This window comes from Saccoglossus kowalevskii, chromosome 10, assembly GCF_978046115.1.
Source record: "Saccoglossus kowalevskii chromosome 10, keSacKowa6.1, whole genome shotgun sequence".
Lineage (NCBI taxonomy): Eukaryota > Metazoa > Hemichordata > Enteropneusta > Harrimaniidae > Saccoglossus > Saccoglossus kowalevskii.
In genome coordinates this window covers 797,153-823,728 of record NC_140650.1, presented here as the reverse complement: position 1 = coordinate 823,728, position 26,576 = coordinate 797,153, and the positions used below count along the sequence as shown (strand labels likewise).

General features: G+C 34.0%; 1 protein-coding gene across 1 annotated transcript in view; it reads left to right on the top strand.

Annotated features, from left to right (window-relative positions):
• The first annotated feature begins 1,791 nt into the window (after window positions 1-1,791).
• The window catches only part of LOC102810109 (tetraspanin-33-like), a 130,096-nt gene continuing 105,311 nt past the window's right edge, over window positions 1,792-26,576 (top strand). The window contains exon 1 of the mRNA XM_085504138.1: window positions 1,792-2,002. Within this exon, the coding sequence (XP_085360264.1) occupies window positions 1,934-2,002 (69 nt within the window). The 5' untranslated portion in view covers window positions 1,792-1,933. The remainder of the gene's footprint in view (window positions 2,003-26,576) is intronic.

Sequence of the window (26,576 nt, the reverse complement as noted above, 5' to 3'; positions counted from 1 at the left end):
CTGCCGGGTGAGCTGCTGTGAAACACCGGTCGAAAAGCCGGTGAAAATAGCTAAAATCGAGAAAACAGCACAAACTTTGAAGACATCCTAAACAACCAAATTTAAATATGTTGCATATGTAGGGGTAATCTTGTTACACTGTTCAGGGGGGTGTCAACAACCATCCCAAAATACCGTTTTCTGAAAATTTGTTGTCGGGTGTGTTTAAACCGAAGAACGAAAAACAAAGAACGAAGACAGAATATTCATACTGTTTAATCATAACAGTTTAATACATTTACATGCACTCATCGTTCATACTGTTTAATCACAACATATACATTCTTCGTTCTTCGGTTTAAGCACACCCTTTGTTTTCACCATGATGGTTGCCAGGCGGTGAAAATGCCTGACCCGAGAATAAATGTCGCTGCACACAGTGGTAGCTGTGTTGGCTTAGATGTCGAGGCGCTTTCTGGCAGTCATTGTAACAAAGCTTTCTATTGGTCGGTAAACTTTCTATCGCGCAACCACGTGACATACACGGTTATAAATAGAATTACCGCACGGTGTTGTAGAGGGAGGAGTGTCCGAACGGAACAACACCGTGCAGGCGGACGATGGTTATGTAACTGCTGTTATATATCATGTTACTACACTATATATATATGCTTCTATGAACAGAAAGATTAAGACAATTTCTAATTATTCCCTAATAGTATAAAAGACAGATGAGCTAAACAGAATCTATTGACCTTACCTGGTTTTCCTTGAAATTAGATCATATTGCAGAGAAAAACACAGAGACTACACGCTGTTGATAGCGCCCTCATATATGTAACAGCAGAAGAGTAGAAGAAGTAAACATAAAGAAATAATTGATTGAAAGACACTTCTCCTTATACATGTACTTTCACTTAGAATATTTTCACTCTGTGTCTAAGATCATCTTACCATTGAACTCTACTTCTTTTTGGCTGTGTAATATGGACAATTTCACCTTAACGTTGATTTTTGCAACCCATCTACCAAATACTCAAACATTTAATACAAAATAATTTTGACTTAAAAATACAGTCTATATTCATAGGGAAATTCACCAGTATTTATGTGACTTATGTGATTTATGTTTTAAATCGACCTCAAAATTGTGACCGTGCCAGGCAATACATTGTCTATTGTCAATATCGGGTTATTTCGCGGTAAACCGGCATTCGCCATTTATACACTCACATATGTTATTTTATTAAAACTTTATTGAAAAATCGTATGAAAGTTTATAGGTTGATGTTAACAGCTAAAAGATTGTTATTTACTTCTTCTAAGACTAGGATTTGGCAAGTTTACGCACTCATGAAACCGGATTTACAAAGAAAAATAAACTAGTGAAAAATACTAAATAAACATATTTGATAATTACAAAAAATAAAATGAGAATGATTAGTCGGTGAACATGTTGTATCCTCATAAAATATGTAACTGATTTATATTCAATGAAAATATTTAAGTGATATAGACCAAATTTGTTGAGAGTTTATTGTCCCAAAGCTTGAGATCGACAATGATATACCTAAATTCTAATGTAAACTAAGCTTATTTTTTGGGGGAGAATAAGGTCATTTGCGCCTTTCTTTCGGTGTTTGAAAGACTTAACTTGAATTGCACTGATGTTTATACTTAAATGTTTCAGTTCAATGTAGTTGCATTTAATATTTACGTTATCTATTTGTCAGAAAACAAATTCCTTCCATCTGCAAAAACGAATAAATTACGATAGTACAACACTAGGTGGCGTTTATCATGCTTCGCGGAAAGAAGGTGAAAGTGAATGTGACGCGAAAACTGAAAAGGGCGTAGGTTGCTGTTGTCCTGTAAGTGGAATTACCCGTACTCCATATCTTCGTTGCACAGTTTCCATGTGACGTTTTATAATTTTCAACTAAGGACAAACACCATGGCCGACGATAGTGCTGTAAACCCGGTTATAAAGTACCTTCTTTTCGTTTTCAATTTCATGTTTTGGGTGAGTACATATATACATAGATGTCGTCATATTGTGTGCAGCCATTTGAGAAATGCGAGAATCGCCCACTCTCACTCGTCTGTGTTGGTAATGATGAACATTTTGTATCCCGCTTATAAGTGGGGGTACACTGAAAAGTCTTTCCACCTCATTTAACCACGCTTAAGAATTTCATTGGACTGCCAAGAAAAAATTCTAAATCAACACGTTATGTAGCTACTAGGGTTGTTTTGTTTACGTTTTGACTGTGATTGTATGAAGTTAGTCGGAAGGGATGGTATATGCACACCATTTTATTTCTGAGACCATGGTATCTTGATTATGATTTTTCAGCTATTTTGTTTTGTTACCGTAAGTAACAAGACAGTAAAACAACAAGTATATTTTGGTGAAGGTATTTTGTTAAATGGGATACAGACTGTCAGTTAGATAATCTGCTGAATTGCCTGCTCACGTTCTCACTTAGTAAAAACACCGGTGTTTGAGAATTGAATGCTGGCCTAATATTTCGTGTAGTTCATCCCAAAATGGAATAGTTTTCGAATCTCTACCAATTCTGTTGTTGTGCTCAGTCACTTCTCTGTACTTTATACGTAAAGTTTTGATCTTCCGTTGATTTTGTAATGAGGTCCTGTCCAACCCCCTTTCAGATGCTTTTTCTGCAATCACAGCATATACTCTAGCATCCCTAGACGTTCTGTCCATCATTCTTTGAATATTCGATTCTCTCCATACAGATATCAGTAATCTCATTTCTTCGTCTGAAATTTTATTAATTTTGCTAACCAGTGAAATTTGTAAGTTAAATATTTATGAAAACACAACTTAATTTAAGGTAGCAAGAAGGGAATTTTTTCTTTTTTTAAAGAAAAATAGTAAAACGGTTACTTTAGACCTTGATGCATCATCGCAGCATTTCAAAAGATCAAAAGTTTGGGAAAAAGCTGCTCAAATTAGTGTTAATGCTAACACAATAAGTACAACTGCCTTTTTGTGAATATTCACTCAGGGGTCATATTTCCAACCTCACGAGTGGTTCGAAAAGACAATAAGGTTGAAATATCCATGTGAAAATTGATGACGACACCATTACATCAATAATCTGTTGCTTGGTGATATCAGCCTATACACAATACCTGCTGTTTTATTTTTCTATCCTGAGCAGTGTTTGTTAAATACCTAGATACAATTTGATCCGTTACATGCATTGTTTAGGGTTCAGAGTAATGAATGTAGTCATAACAAATTATACTTGATAATGACAAAGAAAGAACTTAATATCGATATAGCATAGTCAAAAACATTTTAATTGTAAAACTATAATCTTCATGCTAATTTTGCGTAATGAACTAAATGTTTTGCTACCCATGATAACTGAGCGATACTTATCCAGCATCTAAACTAAAGAAGGGACTGTGATTTCTACGCCGTCTACTGTAGCTATGGTCGCACTTTGGCGCAGCAAATTGTTTCTCCGAACATTGGCCATTTTGTAACATCAAAGATGGAATTTCTGTCCGGCGTCGTAGTCGTCGCTGTTAATTATTGTTATTGTGTGCACAATAACTTCACTAATTCTATTCAAAACTTTATCGAACTTAGTCACCTTATTCATTAGTATGAAGTCTTCCCTGAGTATGAACAACACATGTCCTGTATAAAAATATCATGCAAAAATTGAGAAAATCTGAATTGTTTCAGCTATTAGAACAGAATAATAGAGCTTTTATAATAATAATTTAAAAACTCACTTTAAAAACAAAGATTGCAGTGTTTGAAGATGTAGATTCTAAGGAGGCAAAAGTACTGTTGACTTGACTTGCATTACAAAGCAGAGCTTGCAACATGATAGAGGATGTTTTTTTTTTTACTTTTCAAATAATACAGTAGTGGCACAATGAATAAGGCAGTTCATATTTGTTCCAGTGAATCATTAATTTTTGACTGACACCTGTACAAAATACTTGGGCAAAATCCAGCTAAGATTTTCTGGTATCTTTCATGATTTATGAATCTATTCACGTCTAAATGCAGCACTTTTTTTCTGAGATGCGGCATTTGTTTTTATAATAAAAAATCTGAATTAATTTGAATAAAGCTGGAAATTATGTCCCTTAAAATAATTAAACAAATTAGGCATCAATGTTTTTGTAAGACATCTATCGAGGACATTCGGTAAACTGCTTTCCCACTGTTGTTTCAACCCCAAAATCTCTTATCAGAGACACTTGAAGAATTAAATTGTTTGTAAACAGACAGCATATACAGTAGGACAGTAATATTTGTCAAGAGGATTATGCCTTGCGTTTCTGTATCTGACACGCTCAATGGGTTCTATGACATCAGTGGTTAATAGTTTGGCCATTCTTAGTGTATGTTTATAATAATACAGCAAATCTGCAGTGTTTTATTATCCAACACTATTTTTCATGTTTTTCTTGAGTTTAAATTTTGATTCAGTATGCCAAAAAAATAAACGTGTGTAGAAATCAGTAGAATAGGTATTTTGATTATTGGGGACACATTTCAATGGACTTGATTAAGAACAATGCATGGCCCAAATTTCACCTGGACTTTCTGCAGTGTTTTCTCACAATCGCGGGCTTGTTGTCATGTGGTAATTAATGTAAAAGGGTTAATTATTCACTGAGTTTTGATTTTGCTTATTTCACTGACTGGAATATGCGCTAAACCAAAACCCAGTGAATATGTAAAATTGAGCATAGAACACATTATCTGAATGATAAAACCCACTGAATATAGATGAAATGGTAAATCAGTGAAATTTAAACCCAGTAAAATATGCATATGCAGTAAAATTAGTCATTTTACAGTATGTGATCCCTCTATACTTAGGCTTTTGAATCATATATGCTGAATTGTGGTTCTGAATGAGACAACAGAGTGAGAATGCTTCTTTCTAAAACATAATCAATCCCTTCTTGCTACCTTAACATTTGGATGGAGTTCGAAAATGGGATCTGTCTATTTGTCAGTCCATTTGTGTCCACCTGTATCTCAGTCATGTCTTGGCTTTCAAATTTCATAAACTCACATCATATATCCTCGAATATATATACACTAAAGGGTGACCATTTAAAAATTAAGCATTTCTGCAAACGTGGTAAATAAATTGGACAGTATGCATTTTGTTTTTCAGATTTCCAAATGGTTCTACTGGTGATCATTTTGTTTGAATGTCATGCTTTAACCATTTTATTTTGTGCTTGATACATACATCATACATTATATCACACATATGCACATATATTTGTTGGATGACCAACTGATCACACATATACACATATATTTGTTTGATGACCAACTGGTCACACATGCACATATATTTGTTGGATGACCAACTGATCACACATATGCACATATATTTGTTTGATGACCAACTGATCACACATATGCACATATATTTTTTTGATGACCAACTGATCATACATATGCACATATATTTGTTGGATGACCAACTGATCACACATATGCACATATATTTGTTTGATGACCAACTGATCACGCATATGTACATATATTTGTTTGATGACCAACTGATCACACATATCCACATATATTTGTTTGATGACCAACTGATCACACACATGCACATATATTTGTTTGATGACCAACTGATCACACATATGCACATATATTTGTTTGATGACCAACTTATCACACATATGCACATATATTTGTTTCATGACCAACTGATCACACACATGCACATATATTTGTTTGATGACCAACTGATCACACATATGCACATATATTTGTTTGATGACCAACTGATCACACATATGCACATATATTTGTTTGATGACCAACTGATCACACATATGCACATATATTTGTTTGATGACCAACTGATCACACATATGCACATATATTTGTTTGATGACCAACTGATCACACATATGCACATATATTTGTTGGATGACCAACTGATCACACATATGCACATATATTTGTTGGATGACCAACTGATCACACAAATGCACATATATTTGTTGGATGACCAACTGATCACACATATGCACATATATTTGTTTCATGACCAACTGATCACACATATGCACATATATTTGTTGGATGACCAACTGATCACACATATGCACATATATTTGTTTGATGACCAACTGATCACACATATGCACATATATTTGTTTGATGACCAACTGATCACACATATGCACATATATTTGTTGGATGACCAACTGATCACACATATGCACATATATTTGTTGGATGACCAACTGATCACACAAATGCACATATATTTGTTGGATGACCAACTGATCACACATATGCACATATATTTGTTTCATGACTAACTGATCACACATATGCACATATATTTGTTTAATGACCAACTGATCACACATATGCACATATATCTGTTTAATGACCAACTGATCACACATATGCACATATATTTGTTTGATGACCAACTGATCACACATATGCACATATATTTGTTTGATGACCAACTGATCACACATATGCACATATATTTGTTTGATGACCAACTGATCACACATATGCACATATATTTGTTTGATGACCAACTTATCACACATATGCACATATATTTGTTTGATGACCAACTGATCACACATATGCACATATATTTGTTTGATGACCAACTTATCACACATATGCACATATATTTGTTTGATGACCAACTGATCACACATATGCACATATATTTGTTTGATGACCAACTGATCACACATATGCACATATATTTGTTTGATGACCAACTGGTCACACATGCACATATATGTGTTGGATGACCAACTGATCACACATATGCACATATATTTGTTTGATGACCAACTGATCACACATATGCACATATATTTGTTTGATGACCAACTGATCACACGTATGCACATATATTTGTTTGATGACCAACTGATCACACATATGCACATATATTTGTTGGATGACCAACTGATCACACATATGCACATATATTTGTTGGATGACCAACTGATCACACAAATGCACATATATTTGTTGGATGACCAACTGATCACACATATGCACATATATTTGTTTCATGACCAACTGATCACACATATGCACATATATTTGTTGGATGACCAACTGATCACACATATGCACATATATTTGTTTGATGACCAACTGATCACACATATGCACATATATTTGTTTGATGACCAACTGATCACACATATGCACATATATTTGTTGGATGACCAACTGATCACACATATGCACATATATTTGTTGGATGACCAACTGATCACACAAATGCACATATATTTGTTGGATGACCAACTGATCACACATATGCACATATATTTGTTTCATGACTAACTGATCACACATATGCACATATATTTGTTTAATGACCAACTGATCACACATATGCACATATATCTGTTTAATGACCAACTGATCACACATATGCACATATATTTGTTTCATGACCAACTGATCACACATATGCACATATATTTGTTTCATGACCAACTGATCACACATATGCACATATATTTGTTTCATGACCAACTGATCACACATATGCACATATATATTTGTTGGATGACCAACTGATCACACATATGCACATATATTTGTTTGATGACCAACTGATCACACATATGCACATATATTTGTTTGATGACCAACTGATCACACATATGCACATATATTTGTTTGATGACCAACTGATCACACATATGCACATATATTTGTTTGATGACCAACTGATCACACATATGCACATATATTTGTTTGATGACCAACTGATCACACATATGCACATATATTTGTTTGATGACCAACTGATCACACATATGCACATATATTTGTTTGATGACCAACTTATCTCACATATGCACATATATTTGTTTGATGACCAACTGATCACACATATGCACATATATTTGTTTGATGACCAACTGATCACACATATGCACATATATTTGTTTCATGACCAACTGGTCACACATGCACATATATATGTTGGATGACCAACTGATCACACATATGCACATATATTTGTTTGATGACCAACTGATCACACATATGCACATATATTTGTTTGATGACCAACTGATCACACATATGCACATATATTTGTTTGATGACCAACTGATCACACATATGCACATATATTTGTTTGATGACCAACTGATCACACATATGCACATATATTTGTTTGATGACCAACTGATCACACATATGCACATATATTTGTTTCGTGACCAACTGGTCACACATGCACATATATGTGTTGGATGACCAACTGATCACACATATGCACATATATGTGTTTGATGACCAACTGATCACGCATATGCACATATATGTGTTTGATGACCAACTGATCACACATATGCACATATATTTGTTTGATGACTAACTGATCACACATATGCACATATATTTGTTTGATGACCGACTGATCACACATATGCACATATATGTGTTTGATGACCAACTGATCACACATATGCACATGTATTTGTTTGATGACCAACTGATCACACATATGCACATATATTTGTTTCATGACCAACTGGTCACACATGCACATATATTTGTTTGATGACCAACTGATCACACATATGCACATATATTTGTTTCATGACCAACTGATCACACATATGCACATATATTTGTTTGATGACCAACTGATCACACATATGCACATATATTTGTTTGATGACCAACTGATCACACATATGCACATATATTTGTTTCATGACCAACTGATCACACATATGCACATATATTTGTTGGATGACCAACTGATCACGCATATGCACATATATTTGTTTCATGACCAATTGATCACACATATGCACATATATTTGTTGGATGACCAACTGATCACACATATGCACATATATTTGTTTGATGACCAACTGATCACACATATGCACATATATTTGTTTGATGACCAACTTATCTCACATATGCACATATATTTGTTTGATGACCAACTGATCACACATATGCACATATATTTGTTTGATGACCAACTGATCACACATATGCACATATATTTGTTTCATGACCAACTGGTCACACATGCACATATATATGTTGGATGACCAACTGATCACACATATGCACATATATTTGTTTGATGACCAACTGATCACACATATGCACATATATTTGTTTGATGACCAACTGATCACACATATGCACATATATTTGTTTGATGACCAACTGATCACACATATGCACATATATTTGTTTGATGACCAACTGATCACACATATGCACATATATTTGTTTGATGACCAACTGATCACACATATGCACATTTATTTGTTTCGTGACCAACTGGTCACACATGCACATATATGTGTTGGATGACCAACTGATCACACATATGCACATATATGTGTTTGATGACCAACTGATCACGCATATGCACATATATGTGTTTGATGACCAACTGATCACACATATGCACATATATTTGTTTGATGACCAACTGATCACACATATGCACATATATTTGTTTGATGACCGACTGATCACACATATGCACATATATGTGTTTGATGACCAACTGATCACACATATGCACATGTATTTGTTTGATGACCAACTGATCACACATATGCACATATATTTGTTTCATGACCAACTGGTCACACATGCACATATATTTGTTTGATGACCAACTGATCACACATATGCACATATATTTGTTTCATGACCAACTGATCACACATATGCACATATATTTGTTTGATGACCAACTGATCACACATATGCACATATATTTGTTTGATGACCAACTGATCACACATATGCACATATATTTGTTTCATGACCAACTGATCACACATATGCACATATATTTGTTGGATGACCAACTGATCACGCATATGCACATATATTTGTTTCATGACCAACTGATCACACATATGCACATATATTTGTTTGATGACCAACTGATCACACATATGCACATATATTTGTTTGATGACCAACTTGTCACACATATGCACATATATTTGTTGGATGACCAACTGATCACACATATGCACATATATTTGTTTGATGACCAACTGATCACACATATGCACATATATTTGTTTGATGACCAACTGATCACACATATGCACATATATTTGTTTGATGACCAACTGATCACGCATATGCACATATATTTGTTTGATGACCAACTGATCACACATATGCACATATATTTGTTTGATGACCAACTGATCACACATATGCACATATATTTGTTTAATGACCAACTGATCACACATATGCACATATATTTGTTTGATGACCAACGGATCACACATATGCACATATATTTGTTTCATGACCAACTGATCACACATATGCACATATATTTGTTTGATGACCAACTGGTCACACATATGCACATATATGTGTTGGATGACTAACTTATCACATATATGCACATATATGTGTTTGATGACTAACTTATCACATATATGCACATATATGTGTTTGATGACCAACTGATCACACATATGCACAAATATTTGTTTGATGACCAACTGATCACACATATGCACATATATTTGTTTGATGACCAACTGATCACACATATGCACATATATGTGTTTAATGACCAACTGATCACACATATGCACATATATTTGTTTGATGACCAACTGATCACACATATGCACATATATTTGTTTGATGACCAACTGATCACACATATGCACATATATTTGTTTGATGACCAACTGATCACACATATGCACTTATATTTGTTTGATGACCAACTGATCACACATATGCATATACCGGTATATTTTTTTCATGACCAACTGATCACACATATGCACATATATTTGTTTGATGACCAACTGATCACACATATGCACATATATGTGTTTAATGACCAACTGATCACGCATATACACATATATTTGTTTAATGACCAACTGATCACACATATGCACATATATGTGTTTAATGACCAACTGATCACACATATGCACATATATTTGTTTGATGACCAACTGATTACACATATGCACATATATTTGTTTGATGACCAACTGATCACACATATGCACATATATTTGTTTGATGACCAACTGATCACGCATATGCACATATATTTGTTTAATGACCAACTGGTCACACATATGCACATATATTTGTTTGATGACCAACTGATCACACATATGCACTTATATTTGTTTAATGACCAACTGATCACACATATGCACATATATTTGTTTGATGACCAACTGATCACACATATGCACATATATTTGTTTGATGACCAACTGATCACACATATGCACATATATTTGTTTGATGACCAACTGATCACACATATGCACATATATTTGTTTGATGACCAACTGATCACACATATGCACTTATATTTGTTTGATGACCAACTGATCACACATATGCATATACCGGTATATTTTTTTGATGACCAACTGATCACACATATGCACATATATTTGTTTGATGACCAACTGATCACACATATGCACATATATGTGTTTAATGACCAACTGATCACGCATATACACATATATTTGTTTAATGACCAACTGATCACACATATGCACATATATGTGTTTAATGACCAACTGATCACACATATGCACATATATTTGTTTGATGACCAACTGATTACACATATGCACATATATTTGTTTGATGACCAACTGATCACACATATGCACATATATTTGTTTGATGACCAACTGATCACGCATATGCACATATATTTGTTTAATGACCAACTGATCACACATATGCACATATATTTGTTTGATGACCAACTGATCACACATATGCACTTATATTTGTTTAATGACCAACTGATCACACATATGCACATATATTTGTTTGATGACCAACTGATCACACATATGCACATATATTTGTTTGATGACCAACTGATCTCACATATGCACATATATTTGTTTGATGACCAACTGATCACACATATGCACATATATTTGTTTGATGACCAACTGATCACACATATGCACATATATTTGTTTGATGACCAACTGATCACACATATGCACATATTTGTTTGATGACCAACTGATCACACATATGCACATATATTTGTTTAATGACCAACTGATCACACATATGCACTTATATTTGTTTGATGACCAACTGATCACATATATGCACATATATTTGTTTGATGACCAACTGATCACACATATGCACATATATTTGTTTGATGACCAACTGATCACACATATGCACTTATATTTGTTTGATGACCAACTGATCACATATATGCACATATATTTGTTTGACCAACTGATCACACATATGCACATATATTTGTTTCATGACCAACTGATCACACATATGCTCATATATTTGTTTGATGACCAACTGATCACACATATGCACAAATATTTGTTTGATGACCAACTGATAACACATATGCACATATATTTGTTTGATGACCAACTGATCACACATATGCACATATATGTGTTTAATGACCAACTGATCACACATATGCACATATATTTGTTTGATGACCAACTGATCACACATATGCACATATATTTGTTTGATGACCAACTGATCACACATATGCACATATATTTGTTTGATGACCAACTGATCACACATATGCACTTATATTTGTTTGATGACCAACTGATCACACATATGCATATACCGGTATATTTTTTTGATGACCAACTGATCACACATATGCACATATATTTGTTTGATGACCAACTGATCACACATATGCACATATATGTGTTTAATGACCAACTGATCACGCATATGCACATATATTTGTTTAATGACCAACTGATCACACATATGCACATATATGTGTTTAATGACCAACTGATCACACATATGCACATATATTTGTTTGATGACCAACTGATTACACATATGCACATATATTTGTTTGATGACCAACTGATCACACATATGCACATATATTTGTTTGATGACCAACTGATCACACATATGCACATATATTTGTTTGATGACCAACTTATCACATATATGCACATATATTTGTTTCATGACCAACTGATCACACATATGCACATATATTTGTTTCATGACCAACTGATCACACATATGCACATATATTTGTTTCATGACCAACTTATCACACATATGCACATATATTTGTTTGATGACCAACTGATTACACATATGCACATATATTTGTTTGATGACCAACTGATCACACATATGCACATATATTTGTTTGATGACCAACTGATCACACATATGCACATATATTTGTTGGATGACCAACTGATGACACATATGCACATATATTTGTTTGATGACCAACTGATCACACATATGCACATATATTTGTTTGATGACCAACTGATCACACATATGCACATATATTTGTTTGATGACCAACTGATTACACATATGCACATATATTTGTTTGATGACCAACTGATGACACATATGCACATATATTTGTTTGATGACCAACTGATCACACATATGCACATATATTTGTTGGATGACCAACTGATGACACATATGCACATATATTTGTTTGATGACCAACTGATCACACATATGCACATATATTTGTTTGATGACCAACTGATCACACATATGCACATATATTTGTTTGATGACCAACTGGTCACACATATGCACATATATGTGTTTAATGACCAACTGATCACACATATGCTCATATATTTGTTTGATGACCAACTGATCACACATATGCACATGTATTTGTTTGATGACCAACTGATCACACATATGCACATATATTTGTTTGATGACCAACTGATCACGCATATGCACATATATTTGTTTGATGACCAACTGATCACACATATGCACATATATTTGTTTGATGACCAACTGATCACACATATGCACATATATTTGTTTAATGACCAACTGATCACACATATGCACATATATTTGATGACCAACTGATCACACATATGCACAAATATTTGTCTGATGACCAACTGATCACACATATGGACATATATTTGTTTGATCAACTGATCACACATATGCACATATATGTGTTTAATGACCAACTGATCACACATATGCACATATATTTGTTTGATGACCAACTGATCACACATATGCACATATATTTGTTTGATGACCAACTGATCACACATATGCACATATATTTGTTTGATGACCAACTGATCACACATATGCACATATATTTGTTTGATGACCAACTGATCACACATCTGCACATATATTTGTTTGATGACCAACTGATCACACATATGCACATATATTTGTTTCATGACCAACTGATCACACATATGCACATATATGTGTTTAATGACCAACTGATCACGCGTATGCACATATATTTGTTTAATGACCAACTGATCACACATATGCACATATATTTGTTTGATGACTAACTGATCACACATATGCACATATATTTGTTTCATGACCAACTGATCACACATATGCACATATATTTGTTTGATGACCAACTGATCACGCATATGCACATATATTTGTTTGATGACCAACTGATCACACATATGCACATATATTTGTTTGATGACCAACTGTTCACACATATGCACATATATTTGTTTGATGACCAACTGATCACACATATGCACATATATTTGTTTGATGACCAACTGATCACACATATGCACTTATATTTGTTTGATGACCAACTGATCACACATATGCATATACCGGTATATTTTTTTGATGACCAACTGATCACACATATGCACATATATTTGTTTGATGACCAACTGATCACACATATGCACATTTGTGTTTAATGACCAACTGATCACACATATGCACATATATTTGTTTAATGACCAACTGATCACACATATGCACATATGTGTTTAATGACCAACTGATCACACATATGCACATATATTTGTTTGATGACCAACTGATTACACATATGCACATATATTTGTTTGCTGACCAACTGATCACACATATGCACATATATTTGTTTGATGACCAACTGATCACACATATGCACATATATTTGTTTGATGACCAACTTATCACATATATGCACATATATTTGTTTCATGACCAACTGATCACACATATGCACATATATTTGTTTCATGACCAACTGATCACACATATGCACATATATTTGTTTGATGACCAACTGATCACACATATGCACATATATTTGTTTGATGACCAACTGATCACACATATGCACATATATTTGTTTCATGACCAACTTATCACACATATGCTCATATATTTGTTTCATGACCAACTGATCACACATATACACATATATTTGTTTCATGACCAACTTATCACACATATGCACATATATTTGTTTGATGACCAACTGATCACACATATGCACATATATTTGTTTGATGACCAACTGATCACACATATGCACATATATTTGTTTGATGACCAACTGATCACACATATGCACATATATTTGTTTGATGACCAACTGATCACGCATATGCACATATATTTGTTTGATGACCAACTGATCACACATATGCACATATATTTGTTGGATGACCAACTGATCACACATATGCACATATATTTGTTTGATGACCAACTGATCACACATATGCACATATATTTGTTTGATGACCAACTGATCACACATATGCACATATATGTGTTTGATGACCAACTGATCACGCATATGCACATATATGTGTTGGATGACCAACTGATCACACATATGCACATATATTTGTTTGATGACCAACTGATCACACATATGCACATATATGTGTGTGATGACCAACTGATCACACATATGCGCATATATGTGTTTGATGACCAACTGATCACACATATGCACATATATTTGTTTAATGACCAACTGATCACACATATGCACATATATTTGTTTGATGACCAACTGATCACACATATGCACATATATGTGTTTGATGACCAACTGATCACACATATGCACATATGTGTTGGATGACCAACTGATCACACATATGCACATATATTTGTTTGATGACCAACTGATCACACATATGCACATATATGTGTTTGATGACCAACTGATCACACATATGCACATATATTTGTTTCATGACCAACTGATCACACATATGCACATATATGTGTTTAATGACCAACTGATCACGCATATGCACATATATTTGTTTGATGACCAACTGATCACACATATGCACATATATTTGTTTAATGACCAACTGATCACACATATGCACATTTATTTGTTTGATGACCAACTGATCACACATATGCACATATATTTGTTTAATGACCAACTGATCACACATATGCACATTTATTTGTTTGATGACCAACTGATCACACATATGCACATACATTTGTTTCATGACCAACTTATCACACATATGCACATATATTTGTTTGATGACCAACTGATCACACATATGCACATATATTTGTTTGATGACCAACTGATCACACATATGCACATATATTTGTTTCATGACCAACTTATCACACATATGCACATATATTTGTTTCATGACCAACTGATCACACATATACACATATATTTGTTTGATGACCAACTGATCACACATATGCACATATATTTGTTTGACGACCAACTGATCACACATATGCACATATATTTGTTTCATGACCAACTTATCACACATATGCACATATATTCGTTTGATGACCAACTGATCACACATATGCACATATATTTGTTTCATGACCAACTTATCACACATATGCACATATATTTGTTTGATGACCAACTGATCACACATATGCACATATATTTGTTTGATGACCAACTGATCACACATATGCACATATATTTGTTTGATGACCAACTGATCACACATATGCACATATATTTGTTTGATGACCAACTGATCACACATATGCACATATATGTGTTTGATGACCAACTGATCACACATATGCACATATATGTGTTTAATGACCACCTGATCACACATATGCACATATATGTGTTTGATGACCAACTGATCACACATATGCACATATATTTGTTTGATGACCAACTGATCACACATATGCACATATATTTGTTTGATGACCAACTGATCACACATATGCACATATATGTGTTTGATGACCAACTGATCACACATATGCACATATATGTGTTTAATGACCACCTGATCACACATATGCACATATATGTGTTTGATGACCAACTGATCACACATATGCACATATATTTGTTGGATGACCAACTGATCACACATATGCACATATATTTGTTGGATGACCAACTGATCACACATATGCACATATATTTGTTTGATGACCAACTTATCACACATATGCACATATATTTGTTTGATGACCAACTGATCACACATATGCACATATATTTGTTTGATGACCAACTGATCACACATATGCACATATATGTGTTTGATGACCAACTGATCACACATATGCACATATGTGTTTAATGACCACCTGATCACACATATGCACATATATGTGTTTGATGACCAACTGATCACACATATGCACATATATTTGTTTGATGACCAACTGATCACACATATGCACATATATGTGTTTAATGACCAACTGATCACACATATGCACGTATATTTGTGTAATGACCAACTGATCACATATATGCACATATATGTGTTTAATGACCAACTGATCACACATATGCACATATATTTGTTGGATGACCAACTGATCACACATATGCACATATATTTGTTTGATGACCAACTGATCACACATATGCACTTATATTTGTTGGATGACCAACTGATCACACATATGCACATATATTTGTTTGATGACCAACTGATCACACATATGCACATATATTTGTTTAATGACCAACTGATCACACATATGCACGTATATTTGTGTAATGACCAACTGATCACATATATGCACATATATGTGTTTAATGACCAACTGATCACACATATGCACATATATTTGTTGGATGACCAACTGATCACACATATGCACATATATTTGTTGGATGACCAACTGATCACACATATGCACATATATTTGTTTGATGACCAACTTATCACACATATGCACATATATTTTTTGGATGACCAACTGATCACACATATGCACATATATGTGTTTAATGACCAACTGATCACACATATGCACATATATTTGTTTGATGACCAACTGATCACACATATGCACATATATTTGTTTGATGACCAACTGATCACACATATGCACATATATGTGTTTGATGACCAACTGATCACACATATGCACATATATTTGTTTGATGACCAACTGATCACACATATGCACATATATTTGTTTCATGACCAACTGATCACACATATGCACATATATTTGTTTGATGACCAACTGATCACACATATGCACATATATTTGTTTGATGACCAACTGATCACACATATGCACATATATTTGTTGGATGACCAACTGATTACACATATGCACATATACTTGTTTGATGACCAACTGATCACACATATGCACATATATTTGTTTGATGACCAACTGATCACACATATGCACATATATGTGTTTGATGACCAACTGATCACGCATATGCACATATATGTGTTGGATGACCAACTGATCACACATATGCACATATATTTGTTTGATGACCAACTGATCACACATATGCACATATATGTGTGTGATGACCAACTGATCACGCATATGCACATATATTTGTTTGATGACCAACTGGTCACACATATGCACATATATTTGTTTGATGACCAACTGATCACACATATGCACATATGTGTTTAATGACCACCTGATCACACATATGCACATATATGTGTTTGATGACCAACTGATCACACATATGCACATATATTTGTTTGATGACCAACTGATCACACATATGCACATATATGTGTTTAATGACCAACTGATCACACATATGCACGTATATTTGTGTAATGACCAACTGATCACACATATGCACATATATTTGTTTCATGACCAACTTATCACACATATGCACATATATTTGTTTGATGACCAACTGATTACACATATGCACATATATTTGTTTGATGACCAACTGATCACACATATGCACATATATTTGTTTGATGACCAACTGATCACACATATGCACATATATTTGTTGGATGACCAACTGATGACACATATGCACATATATTTGTTTGATGACCAACTGATCACACATATGCACATATATTTGTTTGATGACCAACTGATCACACATATGCACATATATTTGTTTGATGACCAACTGATTACACATATGCACATATATTTGTTTGATGACCAACTGATGACACATATGCACATATATTTGTTTGATGACCAACTGATCACACATATGCACATATATTTGTTGGATGACCAACTGATGACACATATGCACATATATTTGTTTGATGACCAACTGATCACACATATGCACATATATTTGTTTGATGACCAACTGATCACACATATGCACATATATTTGTTTGATGACCAACTGGTCACACATATGCACATATATGTGTTTAATGACCAACTGATCACACATATGCTCATATATTTGTTTGATGACCAACTGATCACACATATGCACATGTATTTGTTTGATGACCAACTGATCACACATATGCACATATATTTGTTTGATGACCAACTGATCACGCATATGCACATATATTTGTTTGATGACCAACTGATCACACATATGCACATATATTTGTTTGATGACCAACTGATCACACATATGCACATATATTTGTTTAATGACCAACTGATCACACATATGCACATATATTTGATGACCAACTGATCACACATATGCACAAATATTTGTCTGATGACCAACTGATCACACATATGGACATATATTTGTTTGATCAACTGATCACACATATGCACATATATGTGTTTAATGACCAACTGATCACACATATGCACATATATTTGTTTAATGACCAACTGATCACACATATGCACATATATTTGTTTGATGACCAACTGATCACACATATGCACATATATGTGTTTGATGACCAACTGATCACACATATGCACATATGTGTTTAATGACCACCTGATCACGCATATGCACATATATTTGTTTGATGACCAACTGATCACACACATGCACATATATTTGTTTGATGACCAACTGATCACACATATGCACATATATTTGTTTGATGACCAACTGATCACACATATGCACATATATGTGTTTAATGACCAACTGATCACACATATGCACGTATATTTGTGTAATGACCAACTGATCACATATATGCACATATATGTGTTTAATGACCAACTGATCACACATATGCACATATATTTGTTGGATGACCAACTGATCACACATATGCACATATATTTGTTTGATGACCAACTGATCACACATATGCACATATATGTGTTTAATGACCACCTGATCACACATATGCACATATATGTGTTTGATGACCAACTGATCACACATATGCACATATATTTGTTTGATGACCAACTGATCACACATATGCACATATATTTGTTTGATGACCAACTGATCACACATATGCACATATATGTGTTTGATGACCAACTGATCACACATATGCACATATATGTGTTTAATGACCACCTGATCACACATATGCACATATATGTGTTTGATGACCAACTGATCACACATATGCACATATATTTGTTGGATGACCAACTGATCACACATATGCACATATATTTGTTGGATGACCAACTGATCACACATATGCACATATATTTGTTTGATGACCAACTTATCACACATATGCACATATATTTGTTTGATGACCAACTGATCACACATATGCACATATATTTGTTTGATGACCAACTGATCACACATATGCACATATATGTGTTTGATGACCAACTGATCACACATATGCACATATGTGTTTAATGACCACCTGATCACACATATGCACATATATGTGTTTGATGACCAACTGATCACACATATGCACATATATTTGTTTGATGACCAACTGATCACACATATGCACATATATGTGTTTAATGACCAACTGATCACACATATGCACGTATATTTGTGTAATGACCAACTGATCACATATATGCACATATATGTGTTTAATGACCAACTGATCACACATATGCACATATATTTGTTGGATGACCAACTGATCACACATATGCACATATATTTGTTTGATGACCAACTGATCACACATATGCACTTATATTTGTTGGATGACCAACTGATCACACATATGCACATATATTTGTTTGATGACCAACTTATCACACATATGCACATATATTTTTTGGATGACCAACTGATCACACATATGCACATATATGTGTTTAATGACCAACTGATCACACATATGCACATATATTTGTTGGATGACCAACTGATCACACATATGCACATATATTTGTTTGATGACCAACTTATCACACATATGCACATATATTTTTTGGATGACCAACTGATCACACATATGCACATATATTTGTTGGATGACCAACTGATCACACATATGCACATATATTTGTTTGATGACCAACTTATCACACATATGCACATATATTTGTTTGATGACCAACTGATCACACATATGCACATATGTGTTTAATGACCACCTGATCACACATATGCACATATATTTGTTTGATGACCAACTGATAACACATATGCACATATATTTGTTTGATGACCAACTGATCACACATATGCACATATATTTGTTTAATGACCAACTGATCACACATATGCACATATATTTGTTTGATGACCAACTGATCACACATATGCACATATATGTGTTTGATGACCAACTGATCACACATATGCACATATGTGTTTAATGACCACCTGATCACGCATATGCACATATATTTGTTTGATGACCAACTGATCACACACATGCACATATATTTGTTTGATGACCAACTGATCACACATATGCACATATATTTGTTTGATGACCAACTGATCACACATATGCACATATATGTGTTTAATGACCAACTGATCACACATATGCACGTATATTTGTGTAATGACCAACTGATCACATATATGCACATATATGTGTTTAATGACCAACTGATCACACATATGCACATATATTTGTTGGATGACCAACTGATCACACATATGCACATATATTTGTTGGATGACCAACTGATCACACATATGCACATATATTTGTTTGATGACCAACTTATCACACATATGCACATATATTTTTTGGATGACCAACTGATCACACATATGCACATATATGTGTTTAATGACCAACTGATCACACATATGCACATATATTTGTTTGATGACCAACTGATCACACATATGCACATATATTTGTTTGATGACCAACTGATCACACATATGCACATATATGTGTTTGATGACCAACTGATCACACATATGCACATATATTTGTTTGATGACCAACTGATCACACATATGCACATATATTTGTTTCATGACCAACTGATCACACATATGCACATATATTTGTTTGATGACCAACTGATCACACATATGCACATATATTTGTTTGATGACCAACTGATCACACATATGCACATATATTTGTTGGATGACCAACTGATTACACATATGCACATATACTTGTTTGATGACCAACTGATCACACATATGCACATATATTTGTTTGATGACCAACTGATCACACATATGCACATATATGTGTTTGATGACCAACTGATCACGCATATGCACATATATGTGTTGGATGACCAACTGATCACACATATGCACATATATTTGTTTGATGACCAACTGATCACACATATGCACATATATGTGTGTGATGACCAACTGATCACGCATATGCACATATATTTGTTTGATGACCAACTGGTCACACATATGCACATATATTTGTTTGATGACCAACTGATCACACATATGCACATATGTGTTTAATGACCACCTGATCACACATATGCACATATATGTGTTTGATGACCAACTGATCACACATATGCACATATATTTGTTTGATGACCAACTGATCACACATATGCACATATATGTGTTTAATGACCAACTGATCACACATATGCACGTATATTTGTGTAATGACCAACTGATCACACATATGCACATATATTTGTTTCATGACCAACTTATCACACATATGCACATATATTTGTTTGATGACCAACTGATTACACATATGCACATATATTTGTTTGATGACCAACTGATCACACATATGCACATATATTTGTTTGATGACCAACTGATCACACATATGCACATATATTTGTTGGATGACCAACTGATGACACATATGCACATATATTTGTTTGATGACCAACTGATCACACATATGCACATATATTTGTTTGATGACCAACTGATCACACATATGCACATATATTTGTTTGATGACCAACTGATTACACATATGCACATATATTTGTTTGATGACCAACTGATGACACATATGCACATATATTTGTTTGATGACCAACTGATCACACATATGCACATATATTTGTTGGATGACCAACTGATGACACATATGCACATATATTTGTTTGATGACCAACTGATCACACATATGCACATATATTTGTTTGATGACCAACTGATCACACATATGCACATATATTTGTTTGATGACCAACTGGTCACACATATGCACATATATGTGTTTAATGACCAACTGATCACACATATGCTCATATATTTGTTTGATGACCAACTGATCACACATATGCACATGTATTTGTTTGATGACCAACTGATCACACATATGCACATATATTTGTTTGATGACCAACTGATCACGCATATGCACATATATTTGTTTGATGACCAACTGATCACACATATGCACATATATTTGTTTGATGACCAACTGATCACACATATGCACATATATTTGTTTAATGACCAACTGATCACACATATGCACATATATTTGATGACCAACTGATCACACATATGCACAAATATTTGTCTGATGACCAACTGATCACACATATGGACATATATTTGTTTGATCAACTGATCACACATATGCACATATATGTGTTTAATGACCAACTGATCACACATATGCACATATATTTGTTTAATGACCAACTGATCACACATATGCACATATATTTGTTTGATGACCAACTGATCACACATATGCACATATATGTGTTTGATGACCAACTGATCACACATATGCACATATGTGTTTAATGACCACCTGATCACGCATATGCACATATATTTGTTTGATGACCAACTGATCACACACATGCACATATATTTGTTTGATGACCAACTGATCACACATATGCACATATATTTGTTTGATGACCAACTGATCACACATATGCACATATATGTGTTTAATGACCAACTGATCACACATATGCACGTATATTTGTGTAATGACCAACTGATCACATATATGCACATATATGTGTTTAATGACCAACTGATCACACATATGCACATATATTTGTTGGATGACCAACTGATCACACATATGCACATATATTTGTTGGATGACCAACTGATCACACATATGCACATATATTTGTTTGATGACCAACTTATCACACATATGCACATATATTTTTTGGATGACCAACTGATCACACATATGCACATATATGTGTTTAATGACCAACTGATCACACATATGCACATATATTTGTTTGATGACCAACTGATCACACATATGCACATATATTTGTTTGATGACCAACTGATCACACATATGCACATATATGTGTTTGATGACCAACTGATCACACATATGCACATATATTTGTTTGATGACCAACTGATCACACATATGCACATATATTTGTTTCATGACCAACTGATCACACATATGCACATATATTTGTTTGATGACCAACTGATCACACATATGCACATATATTTGTTTGATGACCAACTGATCACACATATGCACATATATTTGTTGGATGACCAACTGATTACACATATGCACATATACTTGTTTGATGACCAACTGATCACACATATGCACATATATTTGTTTGATGACCAACTGATCACACATATGCACATATATGTGTTTGATGACCAACTGATCACGCATATGCACATATATGTGTTGGATGACCAACTGATCACACATATGCACATATATTTGTTTGATGACCAACTGATCACACATATGCACATATATGTGTGTGATGACCAACTGATCACGCATATGCACATATATTTGTTTGATGACCAACTGGTCACACATATGCACATATATTTGTTTGATGACCAACTGATCACACATATGCACATATGTGTTTAATGACCACCTGATCACACATATGCACATATATGTGTTTGATGACCAACTGATCACACATATGCACATATATTTGTTTGATGACCAACTGATCACACATATGCACATATATGTGTTTAATGACCCACTGATCACACATATGCACGTATATTTGTGTAATGACCAACTGATCACACATATGCACATATATTTGTTTCATGACCAACTTATCACACATATGCACATATATTTGTTTGATGACCAACTGATTACACATATGCACATATATTTGTTTGATGACCAACTGATCACACATATGCACATATATTTGTTTGATGACCAACTGATCACACATATGCACATATATTTGTTGGATGACCAACTGATGACACATATGCACATATATTTGTTTGATGACCAACTGATCACACATATGCACATATATTTGTTTGATGACCAACTGATCACACATATGCACATATATTTGTTTGATGACCAACTGATTACACATATGCACATATATTTGTTTGATGACCAACTGATGACACATATGCACATATATTTGTTTGATGACCAACTGATCACACATATGCACATATATTTGTTGGATGACCAACTGATGACACATATGCACATATATTTGTTTGATGACCAACTGATCACACATATGCACATATATTTGTTTGATGACCAACTGATCACACATATGCACATATATTTGTTTGATGACCAACTGGTCACACATATGCACATATATGTGTTTAATGACCAACTGATCACACATATGCTCATATATTTGTTTGATGACCAACTGATCACACATATGCACATGTATTTGTTTGATGACCAACTGATCACACATATGCACATATATTTGTTTGATGACCAACTGATCACGCATATGCACATATATTTGTTTGATGACCAACTGATCACACATATGCACATATATTTGTTTGATGACCAACTGATCACACATATGCACATATATTTGTTTAATGACCAACTGATCACACATATGCACATATATTTGATGACCAACTGATCACACATATGCACAAATATTTGTCTGATGACCAACTGATCACACATATGGACATATATTTGTTTGATCAACTGATCACACATATGCACATATATGTGTTTAATGACCAACTGATCACACATATGCACATATATTTGTTTGATGACCAACTGATCACACATATGCACATATATTTGTTTGATGACCAACTGATCACACATATGCACATATATTTGTTTGATGACCAACTGATCACACATATGCACATATATTTGTTTGATGACCAACT